General features: G+C 37.9%; 1 protein-coding gene across 1 annotated transcript in view; it reads right to left on the bottom strand.

Annotated features, from left to right (window-relative positions):
* Window positions 1-25,891, bottom strand: part of hdac4 (histone deacetylase 4) — a 552,364-nt gene that overhangs the window by 222,818 nt on the left and 303,655 nt on the right. Inside the window, 1 exon segment of the mRNA XM_028807299.2 lies at window positions 14,057-14,301. Coding sequence (XP_028663132.1) covers window positions 14,057-14,301 — 245 coding nt within the window.

The following is a 25,891-nucleotide window of genomic DNA, read 5'->3' as shown; positions in this document are numbered from 1 at the left end:
AGCAAAAGCTTACTTGCCCATGCTTGAAAAATACACATATAATTTCCAGATGTAAGTAACATAAACATGCTAACTAGGAACTAGAAATTACTAGTCAACTATTTAAATGTGGATGATTTGGTTGCAAAGAAGAAAATTAATACAGCTATTTGGGAGTTTTTTGTTTTTAAGCCACACTAAAAAGGGAGCTGGTAAATTTAAATACAGTCACTTGTTGCATCAGCTGAAAAGCCATTAACAACAAAACCTACCAACACGACAAATACAGACTCTCATGTCAAAGTAAATCATCCAGCTGAATTAGCAAAGAAAAGAAACTCTAATCTGCCATCACATTCTGAAGCTGCATGTGAGCAGTCCAAAACTCATGGTCAAGTACAAAAGTGTTATCAGAGTGTTTGTAAAAAATCACCAAATTCAAACACGAAAATTTAAAGTGTAAAGAATGCACAGATGCAATAACATGACTCATTAAAAAAAGGGAGAATGCCTATTTCAATGATATGATTAACACATTTGACAGTCAGTATGAAATCACAAGCCAGAAGTCTTTCTCATAAAACTGCTATCCTGACTTAAAACAACAGAGTTCACTCAGATAAGGAAGCAGCTATCAGAAAGGCATATTTTATTTTCCTAACAACAAACTTGTAGTCCAGTGTGAATATAGAGTCATACACGTCGATCATTCGCTTCCTAGACTCTGATTGGAAACTACAGTCAAACTTTCTTCAATCAGAGTTTTTTCTCAAGTAGTACACTGCAGAGAACCTGGCTAATGGAAAGGATGCTATGTCCTAAGAATGTAAAATTATAGAAAAATTCATAGCCTTTACTACAAAAGGTAGTGCAGCAAATCTAACTGCAGCTGTAAGAAAGCTGGGCTGGCCTTGGTTTAATTGCTTTGGCGACAATGTTAATGTTTCTGTGACAAGCTCTTCAAAGGCAGAAAACATAAAAAGTTTTACCAAGTTGAAAGGGCAACAGTTAGTAAAAGAAAAAAAATAATAAAAAGTTAATGATGTACCTTCTGAGCTGGGATCTGACACAAACATGCAAACAAGAGCTGCATGGAGCACTGCAAGGATGGACAGGTGGAAATTAAACAAGAAAAAGGAGTGCAAAGCTGGAAATTGGCATGCTATTGTTCAGTTTTGGTGGAGTAACTGTAACAAGCAAATTAAGGTATCTTCCATAGCCAAAACAAGGGGTGGTTTGCAAATGGTTGTTAATTGATTATACTGTTGTTAAAAAAGTTATTGTTCATCAGTAAATTTGCAGTGTTAAAAGCAAGTACAGTTCTGTAATTCCCTTTAAGGGGCATTGATTGAAATGTTTAAAATTATAAAGGGAATTAGTCCAGTGGATCAAGATTGTTACTTTAAAATGAGTTAATCAAGAACACCGGGACGCAGATAGAAACCTGTTAAGGGTAAATTTTGCACAAACATCAGGAGGTTTTCCTTTACCCAAAGAGCCATAGACACATGGAAAAAGTTACCAAGTAGTGTAGTAGACAGTAAGACTAGACAAAGTTATTTTGGAAGATTTAAGTGCATAGGACTGGCAAGCTTTGTTGGGCTAAATGGCCTATTCTCATATAGATTGTTCTAATGTTTAATTACAATATTACTTAATTTATAAGTACCCTAGTTAAGTAAAACACTCAGCCCACTTTTGAAAAACACATACTGTATGTATCAGTATAAGACACACTTTTAGACATGGGTAAAAAATTAATTTCTACATTATGTGAGCTGATTCAGTTGTTATTTTTTAAATTGGTAAGACTGTGGTTGTTAAACTGCCAGACCAACTTTTAAATTAAATTATCATTTTAACCTACAGTAGATATTTTGTGTCTCTTTCATAGGATTGTGTGACTCGCAAAAGCTTGAAACAAAAGATGGTGGAGAGTATCCTGGAACAGGCATTAGCTATGAGGTGTGTATTAGCTCATATCAGATGGGCACCTGCTCTCACATGGCATGATATTAGCATATTACAGGCCATGAATGCTGAGCTGAAGCCAGTTGCCAAGTTAACAGATGTTTTATCAGGAATTCAGGAGAACGCCATGTGACAGTTTCTTCATTAGTACCCATGCTACAGCTACTTAAAGACAACATTGTTATTGCCAAAGATGGAAAGGCCATATTAACAAGATGTTAAAGCTGATGTGATCAACAAATTCAGTACGTCAACGTATGACAATGATGCAACACAGGAACTTAAGGTGCATTAGATGGGATTTTTTGGATGCCCTGTAACTTGGCAACTATGACAACAAACTCCAAAAGGCTGAAGATAAAATATAGCCGAAGTTGACAGTTCTGTCACAGCAGAGAGAGATGAAAATTAGACAAAAACAAACCAGTGCTATATTAGCAGACTGCTTGGAAAGAAAAAGGAACCTATTTCATTGTGACCATCACCAAAAGTAAAGGAAAGTATTGCAGCCAAAATGAGTAACTATGCTCAAGAATCAGTAATTTGTGGCAAAGAGGTCCCTCTTACTTGGTGGTGAAACAATGTGAGATAATTAAAACCAGAGGCAAAATTAGCACAAAGGTAGCATACAATCTGAACAGGCCTTCAGTACGGCAGGGCAAAATGTTCCTTCTCAGTGTTTCCCTTAGAAACCAAATAAAGTCAACATGCTTGTTTTCTTGGCTAAGAATGCATAGATTGATGAATGGCTATCAGTAGGAATAATTGGTCTGACAATTGTAGCTTAATCGATCTATCTCATCTACCTTTAAAAAATACGAAGGCTAGGCTGTCTACGTTTTTTTGCGTTTCAAATTTGACATAAGTATTCGTGCTGACGTAGTAGCCTAAAATCTTCTAATTACTTATATTCTTGTAATGCTTTAATTAAAATTTCAAGTTTGCTTAACATTTCCTTGTGAGATATTTATTACATGTCCATGGTCATAAGCGAATGACCACACATAATAATTACAAAATAAATAGTTTTTGATTTAGTAACCACAGAAAATTTGAATTGTTAGACTTTTCCAAGCTTGGAAAATTTATAAAGGCTTTAGCAGACAGTGCCAATATCAAACTCCAGTGCATATATGCCAACTTGTGGCAAAATTATAAAGTAGTTATTTTTAAAGTGAGGGTGGCAAGATGGTGCAGTGGTAGCACTGCTGCCTCTCCTCAAAAAGGCCAAGGATCACGTCCCAGGTCCTTTCGATGTCCACATGGGTTCCCTCCAGGTGCTCCGGTTTCCTCCCATAATGCAAAGACATGCAGGTGAGGTGGATTGGTGATACTAAATTGCCCTGTGTATTTGTGTTCATCCTAAAATAATCTGGCACTCTGTCCAGGGATTGTTCTTGCCTTTTGACCTGCAGTATGCTTGTTGGGATAATCTCCCGCGACCCTGCACAAGATAAAGAGGGTTTAGAAGATGGATGGATTTAATGTTATGTTTTTCTCAAATATAAACAATAATATTGTGTTCACAATATTTTAATAAGATTGGTAACTGTGAAAGCTGAATACTGCCCGAACCTAACATGGACAGTTCTATTTAAAATCAGGCTGATAATTGTAATTCATTTCAGATCATATATATTATAATATATATTAAGTATGTTTTGTGAACAATATTACAACTACTTTTAAATCATGAGGCATAATTTTTCACAAAGTCCACAGCTAAAATTGAAAAACATTGGAAATTCTAAACAGGTGCCAGGATCCTTATTTATAAAAACATTTACAATTATTTCATAAAAGATCTTAGGAACAATTTATAAAGTTTCTATATGAATAAATACACGTTCCAAAATCATTGCAATTCTCAAATGGTTTTAACACATGAAAATGAAGACGTTGTCTCCACTCAAAGGACACCCCCAAATATCCATTTTCTTAAGTTATAATGCCATATAAACAACAACTCAACCAAAGTAAACTCTAAGAAAACAGCTAAGTGAAGCAGCAGCTGAAATATATTTATTGTTAGTGTTTTCTTCTTATGTAAATGTGCTCATTCACTGAAGTTCCTCATATGGCAACATGGTTGCAATCTATCATTAACCTTTGCGTATCCCGTATTCTGTTCAAATCACGTCTTAAATGGACCCTGAACTCTTCAATCATACAGTATCATAGAGGAAGTTGATGAACTACAGTCATACAAATGATAGCCGTTCATGACAGCATACATGTTTCAACTGAGAGTAGACTAAGATGTTACTGATCTGTCTGCAAGTTTTCTCTGAAATGCATTTGATGCTTGAAGTCAAAGCGTAGACAGAACTTGGACCTTCATGAGAAAAGAGTGACTGTATGTACCAGAATTCTCAAGGGTTGCCATTTGACAGTAGTGGTCCATAAGGGTACCTTCTTGGTAGTCAATAATGGCTCAGGAGCCATTTGTCATTATCTCTAAAATGCACTCTCTGTATTGCTGAAGTCCTCTAATTCAACAAGTGCAATAACCTTAATCTTTAAAGACTGCAATCCAATTTATATAAATACAAAAATACTGTACACATGCTATAGTGAACATAACAATAAGGAATTAGAATAAGGTTGTCATCCTTCTTATATGTCATAAAATGCAATTGCCGACTAAAGGACTATGGTATCGTCCCATAGTAACCTGTGTGCAAGCACACTTGCCAGCATCAAACAGAAAGTTGACGAACTTGATTAAACCACAGATGGGGAAACCCATCTTTTGATGGTGCTAGACCTGATGCGCTGTGGGAAGGCTGGCTCGGTGGCAAAAAAAGGGCAAGGAGAAATAGTAAGTTAAGAGGTGTGAAGTGGAGAGTGTAAGGATTAGAACTTTGGAACATTGGGAAAATGACAGGAAAATCAAGAGCAATGGTGGAAGTGCTGAACATGAGGAAGAACAGATGTGTGCTACATGCAAGATTTGATGTGGAAAGGCATAGTTGCAAGAATGCTTAGGTGGAATACTGCAGATTACAAATTTTTCTAGCAGGGGAGAAGTGATGGGAATTATGTTTGAAAAATGGGCAGACAAAACAGTAGAGGTTAAAAGTGTGAGTAAAAATGTAATTGTTAAGATGACTGATGGTAAACAACTGATATTAACTACCAAACCAAAAAACTTCCAAAAATGTGGAATTTTCCTGGTCATATGTCAATAAAATATGTTATTTTGTTTGTCTAGGGGTGTCCAAACTTTTGTATGCATGGAACTGTATATAGATATCAACACAGGTAAAATGGAGCACACAGGACTTAATAAAAATTGCAATAGTTATGCATCATCACTATAATGTGAATTCCAATTAATAGCCTAGTTAAAGTAATGAAGACAACAAGTATACAAACAAAGAAAAAGGTTTCACTTACACACAAAGATTATTCCCTAGCCAATGACTTCAACCTGGATCAAGTGGGTTTAAGGATGATGAGACTGTTAAATCTTGCAGTTAAGACACATTCAATACTGAATTCACAGACACTAAAGTGAATCCATATTAGATATAAGTTTCTTCTAATAAAATTACATAAACATGGTTTTGAGGAATTAAGTCTGTAAAATTTTATAAAACCCATCTGCTATACAGTGATCCCTCGCTATATCGCGCTTCGCCTTTCGCGGCTTCACTCTATCGCGGATTTTATATGTAAGCATATTTAAATATATATCGCAGATTTTTTGCTGGTTCGCGGATTTCTGAGGACAATGGGTCTTTTAATTTCTGGTACATGCTTCCTCAGTTGGTTTGCCCAGTTGATTTCATACAAGGGACGCTATTGGCAGATGGCTGAGAAGCTACCCAACTTACTTTTCTTTCTCTCTCTTGCGCTGACTATCTGTGATCCTGACGTAGGGGGTGTGAGCAGGGGGGCTGTTCGCACACCTAGACGATACGGACGCTCGTCTAAAAATGTGCACGGTGCTTCGCATACTTAAAAGCTCAAAGGGCACGTATTGATTTTTGACTTTGTTTCTCTCTCTCTGCTCCTGACGGAGGGGGTGTGAGCTGCCGCCTTCAACAGCTTTGTGCCACGGTGCTTCGCATACTTAAGCCAAACAGCCCTATTGATTTGTTTGCTTTACTCTCTGTTTCCTTTGAAGAGGAAGATATGTTTGCATTCTTTTAATTGTGAGACGGAACTGTCATCTCTGTCTTGTCATGGAGCACAGTTTAAACTTTTGATAAAGAGACAAATGTTTGTTTGCAGTGTTTGAATAACGTTCCTGTCTCTCTACAACCTCCTGTGTTTCTGCGCAAATCTGTGACCCAAGCATGACAATATAAAAATAACCATATAAACATATGGTTTCTACTTCGCGGATTTTCTTATTTCGCGGGTGGCTCTGGAACGCAACCCCCGCGATGGAGGAGGGATTACTGTATTTAAATTACATGCAGTACATGTGATGACTTAAAACACTGTAACAAACTGGCAGTACTAGTACTGTACCTGTGTGCACCACATAACTCGTGCATTTTGATCTAAAAAACCTTAACAGCACAATACACTCAAACTCACAATGTCCTTAGCTGTCAATTATTTGTGCTGGAGGATTAATACACTTTTAAGAACAATGCAAACTTATTAGATGTGTGTGTTTCAAAATCCATGTAAGATAAAGCTTTAGTTCTATGAGGTATGTGTTTCATTATATAATGAATGTGCTTCAATATGTAGTGTACACACTTCAATATTTAGGCTATTAACTTTTTAGACCATGACAGATGATGTAATTACTACATTTAAGGCAATTTTTGTTATTGGGCTAATTCTTGATGAGTTTGCATAGATATTATATGAGATATGTTGCTCTTAGGTGGAATCAAGTTGATTCCAACTCACAGCGACCCTGTGTACAACAGAACGAAACACTGTCAGATCCTGATCCTCAACATTTCTTCCACGTTTGAACTCATTGTTCCAGCCACTATCAATCCACCTTGTGCAGGGCCTTTCTCTCTTCCTCTTTACCTTCTACTTTACCGAACATAATGTCCTTTTCCAGAGATTTTTCTCTCATGACAATGTGTCCAAAGAATGTGAGTCATAGTTTCCCTATCCTCGCCTCTAACGAGCTTTCTAGTTGACCTTCCTACAACACAGATCAATTTGTTCTTTTGGCGATCCATGGTATGTTCAACAGTCTTCGCCAGCACCATAACTCAAAAGTGTCAATTCTTTGTCGAACTTCCTTATTCATTGTCTCATACGAGGCGACAGAAAATACCATTGTTTGAATCAGATGCACTTTAGTCCTTAAAGCCACATTTTTACATCTTAACACTTCGGAGAGATCGTTCACAGCAGATTTTCCCAGTGCAATAAGTCATCTGATTTCCTGACTGCTGCTTCCAAGGACATTGATTGTGGATCTAAGAAGAATGAAATCGTTTACAACTTTAATCGGTTCTCCGTCTGTGATGATGTTGCATACTGATCCAGTTGTGAGGATTTTTGTCTTCTTTATGTTAGATGTAATCCATATTGCAGACTGTTTAATCTTCATCAATAGATGCTTCAAGTCCTCTTCGTTTTAGGCAAGCAAGGTTGTATCACATGCACATGTCAGGTTATTGATCAGTCATCCTCCAATCCTGACTGTGTGGTTTTCTTCATGTAGTCTGGCTTCTGTGATGATATGCTCAGTATACAAACTGAATAGGTATGGCAAAAAAAATACAACTTTGACATACACCCTTACCAACTTTTAAACCATTCAGTATTTATTTCCTTATTCAGTAGATGAGATATATTGACAAAAATTCAATAAACACTATTTTTATGGGAATTATCATATTTTGAATATTAAGTGTTATTAATCAGCTAGTGCATCTTTAAAGAACAAATGTAAATACAATCTTACAACAACAAATATCATAAGTAAGTCAAAGAGACTTGTGGGGAAACTTGATTTGGAAAAAAATCACCTTTAAAAATCTGCTATAAACTAAATTAATCTCAGTGTTTAGTGGTTCATATGGCGATAGCATTATGATTTTTTTTACTTGGATATTTTCATTATTGGCTTATCATTATTATTATTTGCTGAAAACAAAATGCTAATTAATAACTTTACTTTACACACGTTAAGTGATGATGACCATACAGTATAACATATAATTCTTATTAAAACAGCACTGAAATCCTCACTTGTCTATAAACCCCACTCCCACACTTTTTTTTAATTGGGGGGGGGGGGGTCCCCTTCTGCATTAAAAAATTTACATTCAAGCCCACACCACAATGCTTACTGCTATTTTAAGAGATTTAATTTGCATGTAAAAAGAAAGAAAACAAGTTCTAGTCTACAGGACCACTGCTGTAAAGCTGTTGATCCTGCTATTAAGAACATTTGAAAGTCAGAGGTTTACACATTGCTGAGGCATTGTTTCCATTCTGGTAGCATTGCTGACTCACGCAGTAGCTTATTCTAGAGTCAGCTTCAACTTATCCCAAAGGACCTGCAATAGCAATTGTTTATCTCCAGCAAACTGGTTGGTGACATGTTTGTTTTCCTATCCAGGCAAATTTGAACTCACTCTTTAATCAGTTCGGTGCCTAAATATTTAACACTGAAGTTCCCAAACTGGAACATGAAAAGAAAATTCGATGTGAATTCTTGCAATAATTCTGCATAATGCCAATTTATATAATAATAGTTTTAATGATTTAAGTTGATAATTAAATATAGAGTGCTTCATTATTAAGAGATTATGTAATGACAGCACATGCTATGTAACCTCAAAACTCTAAAAAAAAAAAAAAAAAAAAAAAAAAAAAAAATCACCATTTAAATAATAATACAGATTAAATATAATGCAGATGACAGAATGAAATATTTATATTTCAACATGTTTGACAGAATGATATATTTATATTTCAACATGTTTGTGACACTCTCACCACTTGTCTGACTCATCCTAGACTCAAGCTTACAACCACAGATGTTAACACCAAGCTGAACGACCACCCTGTTAATCTGTTTAAAAAATAATCAAGAACAGGTAAAAAATACTACATATAGCCACACTCTTGCATTATGGAAACAAGATAACTGCATTTCTTTTAGTTAAAAAAAAAAGGTTCCAGATATGTAATAACATGCTTTCTTTGATTGCCTAATGGTATACATAAGAATTTTTTTAATGCTTGATTACTTGATCCTACTTTACCCAAACATTCAGTTAAGCCCCATTCATCATGAAATGTATTTTTTTCCCATATCTGCTTTGTGTGCTAAATATGGAGTGAATTCAGGATTACAACATTATGGTTTAAATTTTTATTATTTATTTAAATCAGACATTGCTTATAAACATCCATGTTTTTAAGGTTATTTTCATTATAACAGAGTGTAGCCAGAAAAAAAAGGAAAAATCCGATACATTCCCTAATCATTTTTCATAGAGGTGTCAAAGTAAAACACACAGGGGGCAGCCTGTGTTTCACAGCAGCTACAAATGGTCAGCCGCGGTATTGATTACTTTTTGCTAGGTACTATTTTTAGAGCAAGACAATTCAAAGCATTTCTCTTCTTATGCCATTCTATGCAAAAGCAGACTGCAAGTCACTGGCTTCAAAGACAACAAATATTTAGCATTCAGAGTATTCTGTTTGAATGCTTTGGCAATTCTTTTACAGAAACAGCTCCTGTGACATTGAACCCTTTTTCATAAATAGTGACTATGTTGGGTCACAGTGTTTGTCAGTTTCACAGGGGAAATGACATCATACAAACCCAAATCAGGAAAAGTTGGGACGGTATGGAAAATGCAAATTAAAAAAACACAGTGTTAAATTTACTTCGACTTTTACTTCATTGCAGACAGTATGAACCCAAGATATTTAATGTTTTGTCTGGTCAGCTTCATTTCATTTATTAATATACATCCATTCTTGCATTTCAGGCCTGCCACACATTCCTAAAAAAGTTGGGATAGGGGCAAATTAGGGCCAGTAATGAGGTAAAGTAATTCAATAATGATGTGATTTCAAACAGATGATTGTAATCACGATTTGTTACAAAAGCGGTGTCCACAAAAGGCTGAGTCTTTGAGGAGCAAAGATGGGTAGAGGATCTGCAGTTTGTCAATAAATCTGTGAGAAAATTATTGAAATAGTGTTCCTCAAAGAAAGACTGGAGGGGATTTGCATATTTCTCCCTCTACAGTACATGATATCATTAAACGATTCAAGAATCTAGAGGAATTTCAGTGCATAAAGGGCAAGGAAGCAAGCCTAAGCTGAACACCCATGATCTCCTCCCTCAGATGCTACTGCATCAAGAAACATCAATCATCAATACCTAAAATAACCACAGAGACAAGAGATTATTTTGGCAAACCTCTATCAAGCACTACAATTTTTACTTGCATTCACAAATGCCACTTAAAACTTTACTGTATTATGGTCAGATGAATCAGTATTCCAGATCTTTTCTGGATAAAATGGATGCAGTATCCTCCTGACCAAAGATGAAAAGAACAATCCAGACTGTTATCAGCAACAAGTCCAAAAGCCAGAGTCTAACATAATATGGGGTTGTGTCAGTGCCTCTGGCAATGGTAATGTAAACTTCTATGATGGCAGTGATTTTAGAGTAACATACATATACTACCTTCAAAATGGCATCTTTTCAAGGGATGTCCATGAATCATTCAGCAAGACAATGCAAAATAATTCCTAATTCTGCACACATTACAAATGCATGGCTGTGGAAGAATGGGACAAAAGGTATTCTCAGTGCCAAAATGTCTTTTAAGTGTTGTGAGAAGGAATGGCCACATTACAAAGTGGTGAATGCTTTATTGTCTCAACTTTCTTTGGAATGTGTTGCAGGCCTGAAATGCAGGAATGGATGTATATTAACAAATGAAATGAAGTTGACCAGGCAAAACATGGGTTCATACTGTCTAAATGAAACAAAAGTCAAATTAAATACGCTTTGTTTTTTTTTTTTTTAATTTGAATTTTCAATATTATCCCGAATTTTTCTGATTTGGGGTTGTAATTTGGCAGTAAATAATGGCATCACAAGTAAAAGAAGCTGCTGATAATGTAAATAGAAGTGGCTCTTTGATATCTTGATATTGGCCACGTGCCTGAGTGGAGAGAAGAATATAGTACAGTTGGATAAATGTGTCCTTCATCCATACATCACAACTGTTACGTTTTTCATTAAGCTTTGCCCTGCTTTTCTTATGATTTTGGCAGTACAGCACTACAAGGCCAGTGCTTAGGTTATGCATGTGTGATTATTTGCATGAACAAATACCTTCAATAGCCTAAAACATAGCAATCTGCAAATGAGCTGTGGCACAATATTACAGTCCAGGAGCCAGAGATTTTAAGTTTAACTTTCATTAAATAACACCTAACAAAGTTTAAAAAAAACTTGATTCAGTGCACTGGTACTGGAATATATGATTTCCATCATCCACCTTAAACCCCATTACAATAATGTGTGAGTGCACTTGTCCAACTTTTCTTGGCCTTCAGATATTTGCCAATGGAATGTCTTGTTACTTTACTATTAAATTTTAGTTTAAGCATTAATTTTTAATTATCACACAAAAATATTCAACACCTCTAACTGCAAATCCAGTAATTCTCTTTATCCTATTTTCTGAAAATAAATTTTAATAAATAATTTCTTTGTGTGTTCTCTTTGTAGGTAATTAACAGGTCACCCAGTTCCAATTTCAGCTAACAGTGTAACCCCGTCTATAATATTGGGGTTTCACTATATCGCCTGATGTAATGTTATTAGTATAACCTCAACCGATACTCTACCAGACATGTCACAGTTTGAAAACCCACTCCCCCTGACTGATATGCATAATGGCAGTAACAAGAATTGAAAGTAAACAACATCAGAACTAAACAAATCCAAGAGATTCAAAATACTAAACTCCAGGAGAATGGCTGCTGCACAGCCTACTCTGAAGTTGAAAGAGGTTTTCACTAACTAAAACTTTTTATGTTTCAAAAGACAGACATTCATTCAGGAAAAAATAGTAGAAGTTTAACTTTTAAATGTTTGTGCATTTTTCTCTGTGTACGACAGTGATTCCTTGATAAAGCACTTGCTCTGAGAGAATTTACAGATGAGCAACTGTTTTCATATCAAAGTGACATGCAGTTCGTTATCTGGTCTGGTCTCTGACATTTCCAGCCTAACAGCTTTCAAAAGAGTGAAGGCTTGGCTTCTGAGGAGTACAGACTTGCCTCCATAAGTTGCAGTGATTGTTTAGTAGGACAATTTCATCATCAATCAATATAACTTACTAAGCACGGAAGTTTTCCTTTTACATTTAATTGTACTGAAAACTATTTTTTTTCTTATAATCATGTGCTCTGTGTGTTCAATGTTACTTCCTGTACCTGTATAAGCTGTGAGAAAAGCTGTCAAAATAGTTATGTGATTTACCTGCTGCAAATATTAGAAGCTGTGCTTTTTCATCTTTTAAGCTGAGGTTTCTTTTAAGTAGAAAAACTGATAAATAAGAGTGGGCAATGGTAAGCGGTGGTGCCTTACGGATCAAGCTTCCAGGTCTGAATCACGCACCTGGTTGTGGGCTGTGTGGAGTTTGGAAGTTCTTTTGTGCCTTGCATCAATTTTCCTTCAGGTGTTTTAGTGTTCCTCCTACATACTAAAAGATGTGCAGGTTTACCCATACTTCCATGAAAGAAAGAAAGAAAGAAAGAAAGAAAGAAAGAAAGAAAGAAAGAAAGAAAGAAAGAAAGAAAGAAAGAACACAGTCTTAGTTTTGTCCTCATTCAATATTGTTTAAGGTAGAAAAACATATTTGGTGGATGCCAATAGGTATTTTTACATTTGCGTTTGTATTTTTTCTTCTTTCTTTTTTAACACCGAATAAGATTTTTTTTTTTAGGTACTGGTAATGCATTTTATTACATTTAACAGTTAAATGTTTTGAGACTGGGGTTTGTGTAAACTAAAGGCAGTTAATAAACCTGTCATAGAAGTGTATTCAAGAGATTAATGTGTTGTTTAGAAGCACACAGGAGACAGAGGGAGACAGTAAGAGAAGTGAGATGGGGAAAGAAAAAGATGAACTGAAAATACAGTGAACAAGTATAATTTGCCAAATGAGTACAGTGCAGAAATACAAAAGACTTGTATATTTTACAAGTATGCATCACAAATCCAAACATCAGGAAATGGGTGGGATACTATTGTTAGCATCTAAGGAAAAACAGCAGTCGATAATTCCACAATTTCTTAAAGTTACAACTTGGACAGTGATGAGTTACGCCAATGTAAATGCTCCCTGGTGCAGTTTGGCTTGTACTTCTGCATCGTGGAAAAGTTATCTCATTTTTCTAAAAGCAATTCTTGTCAGAATGTATTAAATGCTTCCCCAGAAAACTGTGGTACATAAATTAAATTTGTATTTACCAATTAGATTCTGTTTTGGATAAACCAAACTGTAGCCAATGCATCTCTGACCTACAGACAACACACAATTTACTTGTAATCTCAATTTCTATTTACTAGATTCAATTTCTTATTTCAATCTATTATTTCTAGGTGCTATCTAACTGAGCGAGGTAAATTGCACAAGTAGCATTTTGAGATATTACATTCCGCTCTCTAGTATTTAGCACAACCAGTAGTCTATACCTCTTTCTCATCTTTACCTATGGAGAATCCCATCCGTAACAAAGGAAGCATCTGGTAAATCTTGACACCTATACATTTTGTAATAAAATTAAATAGGGTACATTCTTTTGGAGAAGAGCCCTCAATTAAACAGATGGTTCATTTATAAGTGAGTAATAACCCTTCTATTCTTTCACATTTACATGATGTGCTCAAATATTCCTTTCATGCACCATAATTCTGTTTCTCACCCACAGCCTCTTTATAACTCTCTCTTATGAGTCTAGCAACCAGAGTCTCATTTGCCTCTGATCACCACTTCGAGATGCTTTCTACACCCCAAATCTCATACTGCCTTCTTAGCATATTCTATAATTCTCTTATTTTTATGATTATCTACCATTTAAATGGGTCACAAGATTACTTTTTATTTTGCTTGTGTCTTACCTTGACATGCTCCTGTAGCTGGGCCTCATGCTGGCGGGATAACTGCTCATGTTGCCTCTGAAACTCAGCAATTAGTAGCTGCCTCTGGATCTGTTGCTTCTGTTTCAGAGCCAGGAGCTCCTGCTGTAACTGCTGCTCCCGCAAGTTTGTTTCTGAGGTGGACAAAGGAAATTGGTGATCCACCCGTAGGTCCATGGGAAGTGCAGGTGGGGGAGCTTGCAGGGGCAGGGCCGTGCTCACATCAACTATTGAGAAAAAAAGAAGAAACAATATTTAAATGATATACTGCAGTGGGGAGAACTGATTGTCTTTCAGCAGTACTGAAAATATTATTTTTAATGAGTAAACTGAATCTGCAATCATACAATCAAAGCGCTAAATGAACAATTATAAGGAGTTTTTTGCGTCTGTTGTTTTCTAAACAGTTCACATCAGATGTTTTAGCACTATGTGGCAGAATTCAAAACATTTTTATTTACAGCTTTCATGACAAAGATGTGTTTGCCTTTTGGCCTATGAATGCAATTAATTAGCCATTTACAGTATAACCTGTTCCAATTAAAATTATAGGCTGAAGCTTCACAACAAAACACAAGACTGCAGTTGTTGACAGACCAATGGATGGAGGCAAATCTGAGTGCGATCCTAACCTGGAAGAAACTATGGAATGTTAAAGAGCGTCATTTATCAAAAAATGAAATTAGAACTGAGGCCTGAGGAAATGCAACAAACTAAAAAGTAGTATAACGAACACATTAACAGAAAGCAAACCCCAATAGACCAGATGCTACAATGGCCTTGGCCTAAATCAAACACAAACATTTACACCTTCAACCCCATATAATCATAACCATAAATAAATGTAATGCATATTGGAAAAAACCTTCAGACCCTATTGATCACATTTGTTTAACATTCTAATGTATGCTTAAATACCTGTTATAAATAATCAAGATATTCTATTTATTGCTTTGATCATTCATTAACCAAAAAAGATCTACAGGAATCACTAGACTTCATAATACCTCCATGAATTCACTAGCACATTACTGAACAATTGGAAATAGAAGTACACAAAGAATTACAGGTGGTACACAGTTTAATGTCATTTCTTTACTTTTTGTGGAAAAACTACAACACCTGGTACAAAAAATAAAGTAAGGGAAAATCACAACAGTACCCTGTTGAAGCTAATGATTCCTAAAGAGCAGGAAGTCTGAAGCACTAGGCATCCTGGCATGTTTTTCAAGACAAACTGACACAAGTTATGAAGGATATCATATCAACCATTATTCTCAAAATGAAAGAACTTACAGTATATACTTGACAAATGAACCTGAAATACCTGAACCAAAAACAAAAATTACACACACAACAAAGAATGCCCTACAATACAGTCAAAGCTGGGACTCAATGACAGAAATGTTACCCACTGACTCACACACTACTGTATATACCAACATACAATACAATTTTAGTCATCACATGAGACTTTTCCATGCCCTTTGGGAATTTTCACTAATACAAAAGACATCTTTCCATAAATCAGATCTGAGCCAGATATATTCAGTAACCAATTTTTGGTTCAGTGTTCAAACTAGGAATAAATGTACAAACTCCAAAATATACATAATAAAAATTCTAAAACCATCATCTACTATGAAAACTTCAAAAGCATTGAGATATCAACTAAAAACACCTATATCTTTCACTATACTTACATGGATTTTGCAATTGTCTCTTTCATAGTCATACAACCCACAGATGCCTTACTGAACTTTCCCACTACTTTGTGCTGATACCATATGTTTCCCACATACATTTAGCTATGCAGCACATTACTGTCAACACTGCCAGCTGTGTGCTGCAATTCACATTTCCAACAGTACAGCTGCAATAATCTTCTTCATCATTTCCTAATGATTCGGATTAGGTTAGTGGACACCTTGTACCTATTATCTCAATAGAAAGAAGATAATTCTGCTAAGAAATGTGCAAGACCAGCAGTGTGAATCATATTTCCTCTCAGTACCTTTGTGTGTTTCTACATATAAAAAACAACTTTGAGAATTAAGTCCCATGGGTAATAAACTTTCATCTCTCACTATTTTCAACTTAAGACCACTTCTTCTACTTTAACTCTATAACCATTCACTTCAAACCTTATGCAAATCACCAAATTCTACTTGGGTAGAAACTAAATGCTTACACCAAACATGCCAGTCAATACCTGGCCATAAGATGTGTCACATTGTGCTTCCCTTTAAAAAGCTTTTGAAATATGAAAATTCAACTCCACTTCTTGCCAGCAAAAATGACATAAACACACAACCATAACAGCACCTAGCCACATGCCTTTCAATCTCAATGTCCCAACTCCCTAGGTGTAGAATAGGTCTATAAAACTCAGTTGAGATATGCAGTGTTATACTTAAATGACTTGTGACACTGGAGAAAGGAGCCTCCTGGAAGCTCACATACACAAACTTTATGACCCAATGACTATAAACACTAGCGCTGCAGACATAATGGTGAGAAATTTATCCATCAATATAAATAGTATGGTCCTGGAACACATGCTAATAATATATATCTGGGGTATTAAAACAAAGTAAAACAAAGTGAGATCATGAAAGGGTGATGTGAAATTATTAATAATTCAATAGCATAAACATGAATTCTAAACAATTTATGTAATAAAAAAGCTAGCATAGTGCATCATTTCAAAAATGGGGCAATTTATATTTGACAGTGAACTGGTGCGTCCTCCCTGCTGGTCAGGACAATTTCATTTTTTGTGAGCAAAGAAATCCATACACCCAAGTCCAATGAAAAGGAACCAGTTGAACCGGATGTTGGACAGAGAGGTTACTATTCACATTTCACCAAAGCTGATGCGTCAGATTTGAAATGCAACATGGCCATACCCCAGAGCAGGCCAAATGCCACAAGTTCACGCGAAACACAGCAATTGCTCCTGACCCAGAATGAACCAGCTTATAACAAAAGACTCTCACAAATATCCTCTTGCAGAGTTAAAAGCCCCATCCTGAATGAATATTTTACAGCCGAATAGAAAACTGCTTTCACAGGCCCATTTCTTTTTGTTAAAACCTCTTAAAAATTATATTCATGACGCAAACTGATAAAACAAAGAGAGTATTGAGTTCCTGGTTTGAAAGGCAGATGTAGCATTTCTTTGCGTGAATGATTCCCTGATTAACAGATTCTCTTTCAGTTTGTGAATGAAAACAATTATTAGCATTGAGCTTCAATGTTGGGAGGAGATGGAGTCTTCAGACTCACTTGACAGCAAAAGGAAAGAACATGCTACAATACTGCAGACTTCTAACACCGCCAAGGTTCAGAGTTCAGAGCCCATAATTTGGAAAATTTCTGATTTCTTGTCAATGGGGGAAGAGAGACATGATCTGCAAAATAAAGCTTTACTAATACCTTCTGAAAGTGGTCATGCACTTCGTCAGCCACAGTTGTCTTATTCTTAGATCTGCTTATAATGATAATAAACCCAGTAATGAATATGTGAAATTGGTGATAAAGCTCAATTTTAATACTTTTTCATTAAATATCAAAAAACAAACTGTGTAAACTTATAATGGCTGTATACTTTAATTGTGCATCCAATCTAGACGTAGGTAGGTCCCCAGCAAATGCAACCATCCACCTTAATAAAAGGACGTGTCTGCATGTGTGTCTGTATATTTTTCTAATTCTTTTGTTGCTAGGGTTAGCAAGAAAATTTTATTATTAGGCAAAACAAGTAGAAGAAGGGTCAAAAACAACAAAAATGATAAAAAATGTACTGTACGAAATAAGACCAATTTTCTTATTTTTGACCCTTATCTACCTATTCTGTTGTCTGGCATTATGTGCCAGCAACAACAGCATTATAATAGCTTTTTTGCACCCACTCTGGCCATTTGAAAAAGTTTACAGCTATTATGCTAGTGACTGATAACTTTATGATTTGGTGGGCAACGGATGCATGAAAATAAGGATAAATCAATGCGCATGTTGGAAAACCAAAGCCTTGACACAACTAGGCTAAAGTCGCTACACCATTATCTGTCTATAAAGCAATGGTTTTGTGAAAATGGTTTGAACAAATGAGGCACTAGTACCTTAAAATTATCATTGGCATTTATAATAAGCTCAAGTCATCCCTACTATAAAAGTTTATACATGACACCACATAACCAAAAATTTTGACATGCACTACCAGATTTGACAGACTTTATTGCATAAAACCAAATCGTGAAAAAACTAAAAGCACAACACAACAAAATTATACTAAGCACTTGCAGTTAATAACTCAATATGATTTTACAAAACACTAAATAAATATGGGCATATACACATAGACAGTCCAAAATACAAACACTGTTAGCAATGAATGTTGTATACATATTTATGCAACTTGTCAACATTGTTTGTCATTAACAAATTATGAGGTCACCAAATACTAACTTACCTGCTACTCCAAAGAAATGAAATGCTAGTCATGACATACACAATTACTAGATCAGTTCAAGAAGTTTTGCCATTATTTTAATTCAAATCAAGACCTGAAAACCCACCTTTTCCTCTATAGTATTTATAGATTTACTTCACTTGTGTTCATTTTGCTGTTTTACTGATATGAACCATTTGATTTTTATTTTATAGGTTCTTCTAGTGTCTGTTTCCATGTTTTATAATCATGTATTTAACTTTTCATATTGTTATTTTCAACTGTATTTAACTTTTCATATTGTTATTTTCAACTGTATCTATGTGTACTTGAAAGGCCTTGTTAATGCTCTACAAAAGATACTACATAAAATTACCAACAATTGATTAATCACAAAGTGTTCCTAGGAAAGATGGCATCTACTAAAACAGTGCTCATGCCCTCTTTAAATCAATAACTAACATTTTGCATTGCCTGTCTAACCTGAGATCAGAGTCAGAAGATGAAGTTAACAAGAGCCACCACAGTAAGTTAAATGTGTGCTTTCACAACAAAGACACATCTTAAAATGCAGATCTGTTAACAGTCAATCTTTTGACTTTTCAATTATAATCCCTTTTTTCACAGGTTTCCACTAAATGAAAAAGCTTTCAGTTCACAAATTTCCACAAGGGCAGTATGAGAAACATTTTAACTTAAGATTATTTTATTTTGTGGTTCAGTTTAATCTCTAGTTCAATCCCCAAGTAGTCATGAATGAAAGGCATGTTTTGTATGTTTCAGCTACATTTCCTTTGCTTATATTTTCTACTACCATGTTTCTAATATTGGTCTACTTCATTTAACCTTTTTCATATATCAGCTCTATAATACTGATGACTCTTCTGTTAGCTGCATGTATGTTTCTTTTCCTTCTGCTCACTGTGTCAGAATTTATTTATATTAGCTAAACTAATTAAATTAGGTATATCTACTCTAATTTGCATGAACATTTTGACTGTTTTCTGATTTTAAGGTCAATGATAATTATTTGAAACCTGCAGCACAGATGCACATGATTGGTGATGGTTTCAATCATTGCCACGCATGGCACTATAGTCTATCAATATAGCTCTGCCGGTTACTTCTAGCATGAAGTGATTTTCTCACTTTAGTAGCCTGTGTGGGGGTTTCAAGTTTCAAGTTATTTGGAGCATCTCCTGAAACAGGTTGGATTACACTGTTTTGAATGCTAACAGCAAATTTCTCATTTTATCAAACCAACTCTAAAACAAGTGTACTACAGAGGCATCAGTATTAATAACCTCATCATCGGTCACTGGCATCATTTAAATAAGTGTTGTATGGTAAAGTAGCACATTTATTGAAATAGGAAATTACTCTTCCCATGGGCTCACCACCTATGGGAGGGGCCAAGGAGGTCGGGTGCAGTGTGAGTTGGGTGGTGGCCGAAGGCGGGGACCTTGGCGGTCCGATCCTCGGCTACAGAAACTGGCTCTTGGGACGTGGAATGTCACCTCTCTGAAGGGGAAGGAGCCTGAGCTAGTGCGCGAAGTTGAGAGGTTCCGGCTAGATATAGTTGGACTCACCTCGACGCACAGCTTGGACTCTGGAACCAATCTCCTTGAGAGGGGCTGGACTCTCTACCACTCTGGAGTTGCCCCCGGTGAGAGGAGCCGAGCAGGTGTGGGTATACTTATTGCCCCCCAACTTGGAGCCTGTACATTGGGGTTTACCCCGGTGGACGAGAGGGTAGCCTCCCTTCGCCTTCGGGTGGGGGGACGGGTCCTAACTGTTGTTTGTGCGTATGCACCGAACAGCAGTTCGGAGTACCCACCCTTTTTGGAGTCCCTGGAGGGGGTGCTAGAGGGCATACCTTCTGGCGACTCCCTCGTTCTGCTGGGAGACTTCAATGCTCACGTGGGCAATGACAGTGAGACCTGGAAGGGCGTGATTGGGAGGAATGGCCCCCCTGATCTGAACCCGAGCGGTGTTTTGTTATTGGACTTCTGTGCTCGTCACGGATTGTCCATAACGAACACCATGTTCAAGCATAGGGGTGTTCATATGTGCACTTGGCACCAGGACACCCTAGGCCTCAGTTCGATGATCGACTTTGTGGTCGTGTCGTCGGACTTGCGGCCACATGTCTTGGACACTCGGGTGAAGAGAGGGGCGGAGCTGTCAACTGATCACCACCTGGTGGTGAGTTGGCTTCGATGGTGGGGGAGGATGCCGGTCAGGCGTGGTAGGCCCAAACGTGTTGTGAGGGTCTGCTGGGAACGTCTGGCAGAGCCCCCTGTCAGAAGTAGCTTCAACTCCCACCTCCGGCAGAACTTCGACCACATCCCGAGGGAGGTGGGGGACATTGAGTCCGAATGGGCCATGTTCCGTGCCTCTATTGTTGAGGCAGCTGACCGGAGCTGTGGCCGTAAGGTGGTCGGTGCCTGTCGTGGCGGCAATCCCCGAACCCGCTGGTGGACACCGGCGGTGAAGGATGCCGTCAAGCTGAAGAAGGAGTCCTACAGGACCCTTTTGTCCTGTGGGACCCCGGAGGCAGCTGATAGGTACCGGCAGGCCAAGCGGAATGCGGCTTTGGTGGTTGCTGAGGCAAAAACTCGGGCGTGGGAGGAGTTTGGGGAGGCCATGGAGAATGACTTTCGGACGGCTTCGAGGAGATTCTGGTCCACCATCCGGCGTCTCAGGAAGGGGAAGCAGTGCAGTGTCAACACTGTATATGGTGGGGATGGTGCGCTGCTGACCTCGACTCGGGATGTTGTGGGTCGGTGGGGGGAATACTTCGAAGACCTCCTCAATCCCATTAACATGCCTTCCAATGAGGAAGCAGAGCCTGGGGACTCAGAGGTGGGCTCCCCCATCTCTGGGACTGAGGTCACCGAGGTGGTCAAAAAACTCCTTGGTGGTAGGGCCCCGGGGGTGGATGAGATACGCCCGGAGTTCCTCAAGGCTCTGGATGTTGTAGGACTGTCTTGGCTGACACGCCTCTGCAACATCGCATGGACATCAGGGACAGTGCCTCTGGATTGGCAGACCGGGGTGGTGGTCCCCCTCTTTAAGAAGGGGGATCGGAGGGTGTGTTCCAACTACAGAGGGATCACACTCCTCAGCCTCCCTGGAAAAGTCTATTCAGGGGTCCTGGAGAGGAGGGTCCGTCGGATAGTCGAGCCTCGGATTCAGGAGGAACAGTGTGGTTTTCGTCCTGGTCGCGGAACAGTGGACCAGCTCTATACCCTTAGCAGGGTCCTGGAGGGTGCATGGGAGTTTGCCCAACCAGTCTACATGTGTTTTGTGGACTTAGAAAAGGCATTCGACCGTGTCCCTCGGGGAATCCTGTGGGGGGTACTCCGAGAGTATGGGGTACCGGCCCCCCTGATAAGGGCTGTTCAGTCCCTGTACGATCGGTGCCAGAGCTTGGTCCGCATTGCCGGCAGTAAGTCAAACCCGTTTCCAGTGAGAGTTGGACTCCGCCAGGGCTGCCCTTTGTCACCGATTCTGTTCGTATCTTTTATGGACAGAATTTCTAGGCGCAGCCAGGGTGTTGAGAGGGTCCAGTTTGGTGGGCTCAGGATTGGGTCACTGCTTTTTGCAGATGATGTTGTCCTGTTTGCTTCATCAGGCCGTGATCTTCAGCTCTCTCTGGATCGGTTCGCAGCCGAGTGTGAAGCGGCTGGGATGAGAATCAGCACCTCCAAATCCGAGACCATGGCCCTCAGCCGGAAAAGGGTGGAGTGCCCTCTCAGGGTTGGTAGCGAGATCCTGCCCCAAGTGGAGGAGTTCAAGTATCTCGGGGGTCTTGTTCACAAGTGAGGGAAGAATGGAGCGTGAGATCGACAGGCGGATCGGTGCGGCATCCGCAGTAATGCGGGCATTGCATCGGTCTGTCGTGGTGAAAAAGGAGCTGAGCCGCAAGGCGAAGCTCTCAATTTACCAGTCGATCTATGTTCCTACCCTCACCTATGGTCATGAGCTATGGGTAGTGACCGAAAGAACGAGATCGCGAATACAAGCGGCTGAAATGAGTTTCCTCCGCAGGGTGTCTGGGCTTTCCCTTAAAGATAGGGTGAGAAGCTCAGTCATCCGGGAGGGGCTCAGAGTAGAGCCGCTGCTCCTCCGCATCGAGAGGAGTCAGATGAGGTGGCTCGGGCATCTGATCAGGATGCCTCCCGGACGCCTCCCTGGTGAGGTGTTCCGGGCACGTCCAACCAGGAGGAGGCCCCGGGGAAGACCCAGGACACGCTGGAGGGACTATGTCTCTCGACTGGCCTGGGAACGCCTTGGGATTCTCCCGGAAGAGCTAGAAGAAGTGGCCGGGGAGAGGGAAGTCTGGGCATCTCTGCTCAAGCTGCTGCCCCCGCGACCCGACCTCGGATAAGCGGGAGACAATGGATGGATGGATGGATGGAAATTTACTGAGATATGAACCTAGTGCAAGTAAATTCATACTACAAACATAATTTTTACAGGTGAATTTCTTACATTTTAACAATATATAGTGTTTGAGGAAAATTGATCAATATACAAAGTTATTGTGAAGCAGCGATACCACTAGAGTATCATTAGTTTGTTAAGTATGGCTGCTAAACAATCATGCTGCTCTAACTGAACAACCACTTACATTTTAATTTTAGAATTCGGCCTCATCACAGTTGTACAAATACAGGTGTGCAATAAACTGAGATTATCCTGAAGAAAATATGTGGAAGCACAAATTTCCCAAAACAGATAGGTATAAGTAATGAATGCAGATACCATCTTCATTTGGTGATAGTATGTTCACCATTTAGGAAACTGAATTTAAAAGGTTCTTGTCAGAGAAATGATTCAAATTCAACTTAAAACTTAAAAACACTGATGTATAAACAGGGACAGGATTTTCTTATTTATATTGTGTGATGACTTTTTTGTCAAAGCTCAGGGCAAAATAAGTTGATAAGATGATGTGAATATTAAGACAATGCATTACACAAACGTCTTCATTCATTTGCCATATCATTAGGTTTTCAATATGTATTTTTTAAATATGAAAAGACATTAATTAAATGTAAAGCTAAGACAAAATGTGGAGACTTCTGAAGGAGATGATCTCAGATTTGTTTTTTGTTTTTATTTTAAAAAATAAGAATATAATTGATAGTAGAATGTAAATGCATTGAAAGCACACATGAAGTCTTTTCATATGACTTGCAACATGAAAATGAGGTTGGTTGTTCACATCCAGTATTTGTTTATATTTATTATACACACACACGCACACCCACACAAACTGTAGGAGACTGAACATTTTTAATTAAACTCAGGATATTTGTTTGACAAGACAGCCTACAGAGAGGAGGTCAAACTTTTCCCAAATGGTATGATAATAACAACCTCTACTTCAGTGTCAGCAAAAGAGCTGACTGTTTACTTCAGAAAGCTTGTAGATCCTATTGATATTAATAAGTAGCTTTAAGTTCTTAGTGGTCCACGTTGCAGAGAATCTGTAATGATAAGCATCAGGAAATTCAATCAGTCACACCCAATCCCCACTACTACTGACAAGCTGCAGCACAGTCTGGTGTGGCAAGTGATTTGTAGCAGACTGCAAGGCTTTGTCGCAGGTATTTGAAATTTTCTAGTCCATCACTTTAACCAAAATGTCATTCGTACAGACCCTATTTAGAATTCGACTGTAATACCATGGAGACTAAAAAGAATGAAAGGAGCCACCTTTACCAACTGTTCACATCAAACAGTTACCCAAAGACATTAATCAGACAATGCTTACATAGGAGATGCCAGAGAGCCCAGCAAACAATCGATCCCAACCCCATCCAGCCTGGCACACACTTCCTTTTCATCACAGAGTATTAGACGGTACAGCATGTATTCTGTCCAGAGCAGGCATCAAATTAGCGCACAAGCCTACAGTACAAGCCTTTTTAATGCAAAATGCAAGAATTCAGCAGCAGAGACATGGAATGCAGTTTACAGCATATCACGTAATGCACGTCCAGCAGTATATGTAGGACAAACATCAAAAACACTTGCCACATGTATACAGGAACATTGCAGTGCAGTCAGAAGAAAGGACCTGCAGTCACTGATTTACACACATACAAGTTCAACCGAACACACATTTAAATGGGACTCGATGTAAGTAAAATTCAAGGCTAATACTAAAAGTGCCAGAGAACTGGCTAAAATGTGGCTATCCAATGAACCAGTAAAAATGCCATTAACAGACATTTGGATATGAACCCAGTATATTCAAGCTTGAAAAGAAGAATATGCAAATAATAAATAATACTTTATTACCAGCACCTTTTGAGCCTCACCTCATCAATAACCACCCACCCCTCTCCTCCCATCTTTACTTGCGATATAGTACCTTGGTTTCCTGTAATCAAGTTTAGGAATAAAAAAAATATTTTAAGATATGTGATTAGTTTTCTAACTTTGTGGATTTCCAGCAAACCGTATCACAGACCTTCGCCTCCACAATAGTATATATACATATAGCTTATTATGTATGTAGTCACTTACACTGCCAAACTGTTTTCACTATGAATTAAATATTGCATAGCTAAGCTATTTGTATGAAATGATTAACGCTTGTTCTACAAGAGACATGTTACATTTTTATATCTGATACTCATTTTTTTTAAATTGACACTGCTCTGCATATATTCATATAGTGGTAACAAGCACCTTATACAATGTTGCAGCCCACCAAGACACATCAGTCGCATTATTAAAATTAAACCATTGTTCCCTGAGAACCCAATAATCCAGGTAGCACTGTGCAAAACAAAAGATTTTCCAGCTAATAATAATGTTAGTGATGTAAGAACCACAAATTGATGATCAGATGTTTAAAGAACACAATACAAAATTCAAAACTTAATAAAACTAATTTAACGATTTAAAGTAGTTTTTTTTACACAGTATTTTTCAGTAAAGACAAGCTCACAATGTTTACCCCTATTTAAATCACAAATTGTAAAAAGAAAACTACTTAAACAGAAGTGCAATATTCACATACACAAGCACAAACAACTACTTAAACAAATGGTAATAATTAAATCTACAAAGAAAGCCTAAGACAAAGCAGAGAACATACTAAAAGTTATACAGTCAAATGTAGCAAAAAAGCACAGGTACACCAATAAAACATACAATGTACAAAGAGTGAAAGATTTCATTTAGATATTTTCAATAAAGGCACACCCTGTAGTTCAATATTATTTATTATTTAAATGCTGCAGATTTTCACATGTAACATATGTGATTAAGTACATTCCTTGCCTAATCAGCTTTCCTCTTAAGATATTTCTGCATTTACAGTAACCGGTAGTATGATTCTT

The sequence above is a fragment of the Erpetoichthys calabaricus genome, chromosome 8 (genome assembly GCF_900747795.2).
Source record: "Erpetoichthys calabaricus chromosome 8, fErpCal1.3, whole genome shotgun sequence".
Lineage (NCBI taxonomy): Eukaryota > Metazoa > Chordata > Cladistia > Polypteriformes > Polypteridae > Erpetoichthys > Erpetoichthys calabaricus.
This window is presented reverse-complemented; position numbering and strand designations above follow the sequence as displayed.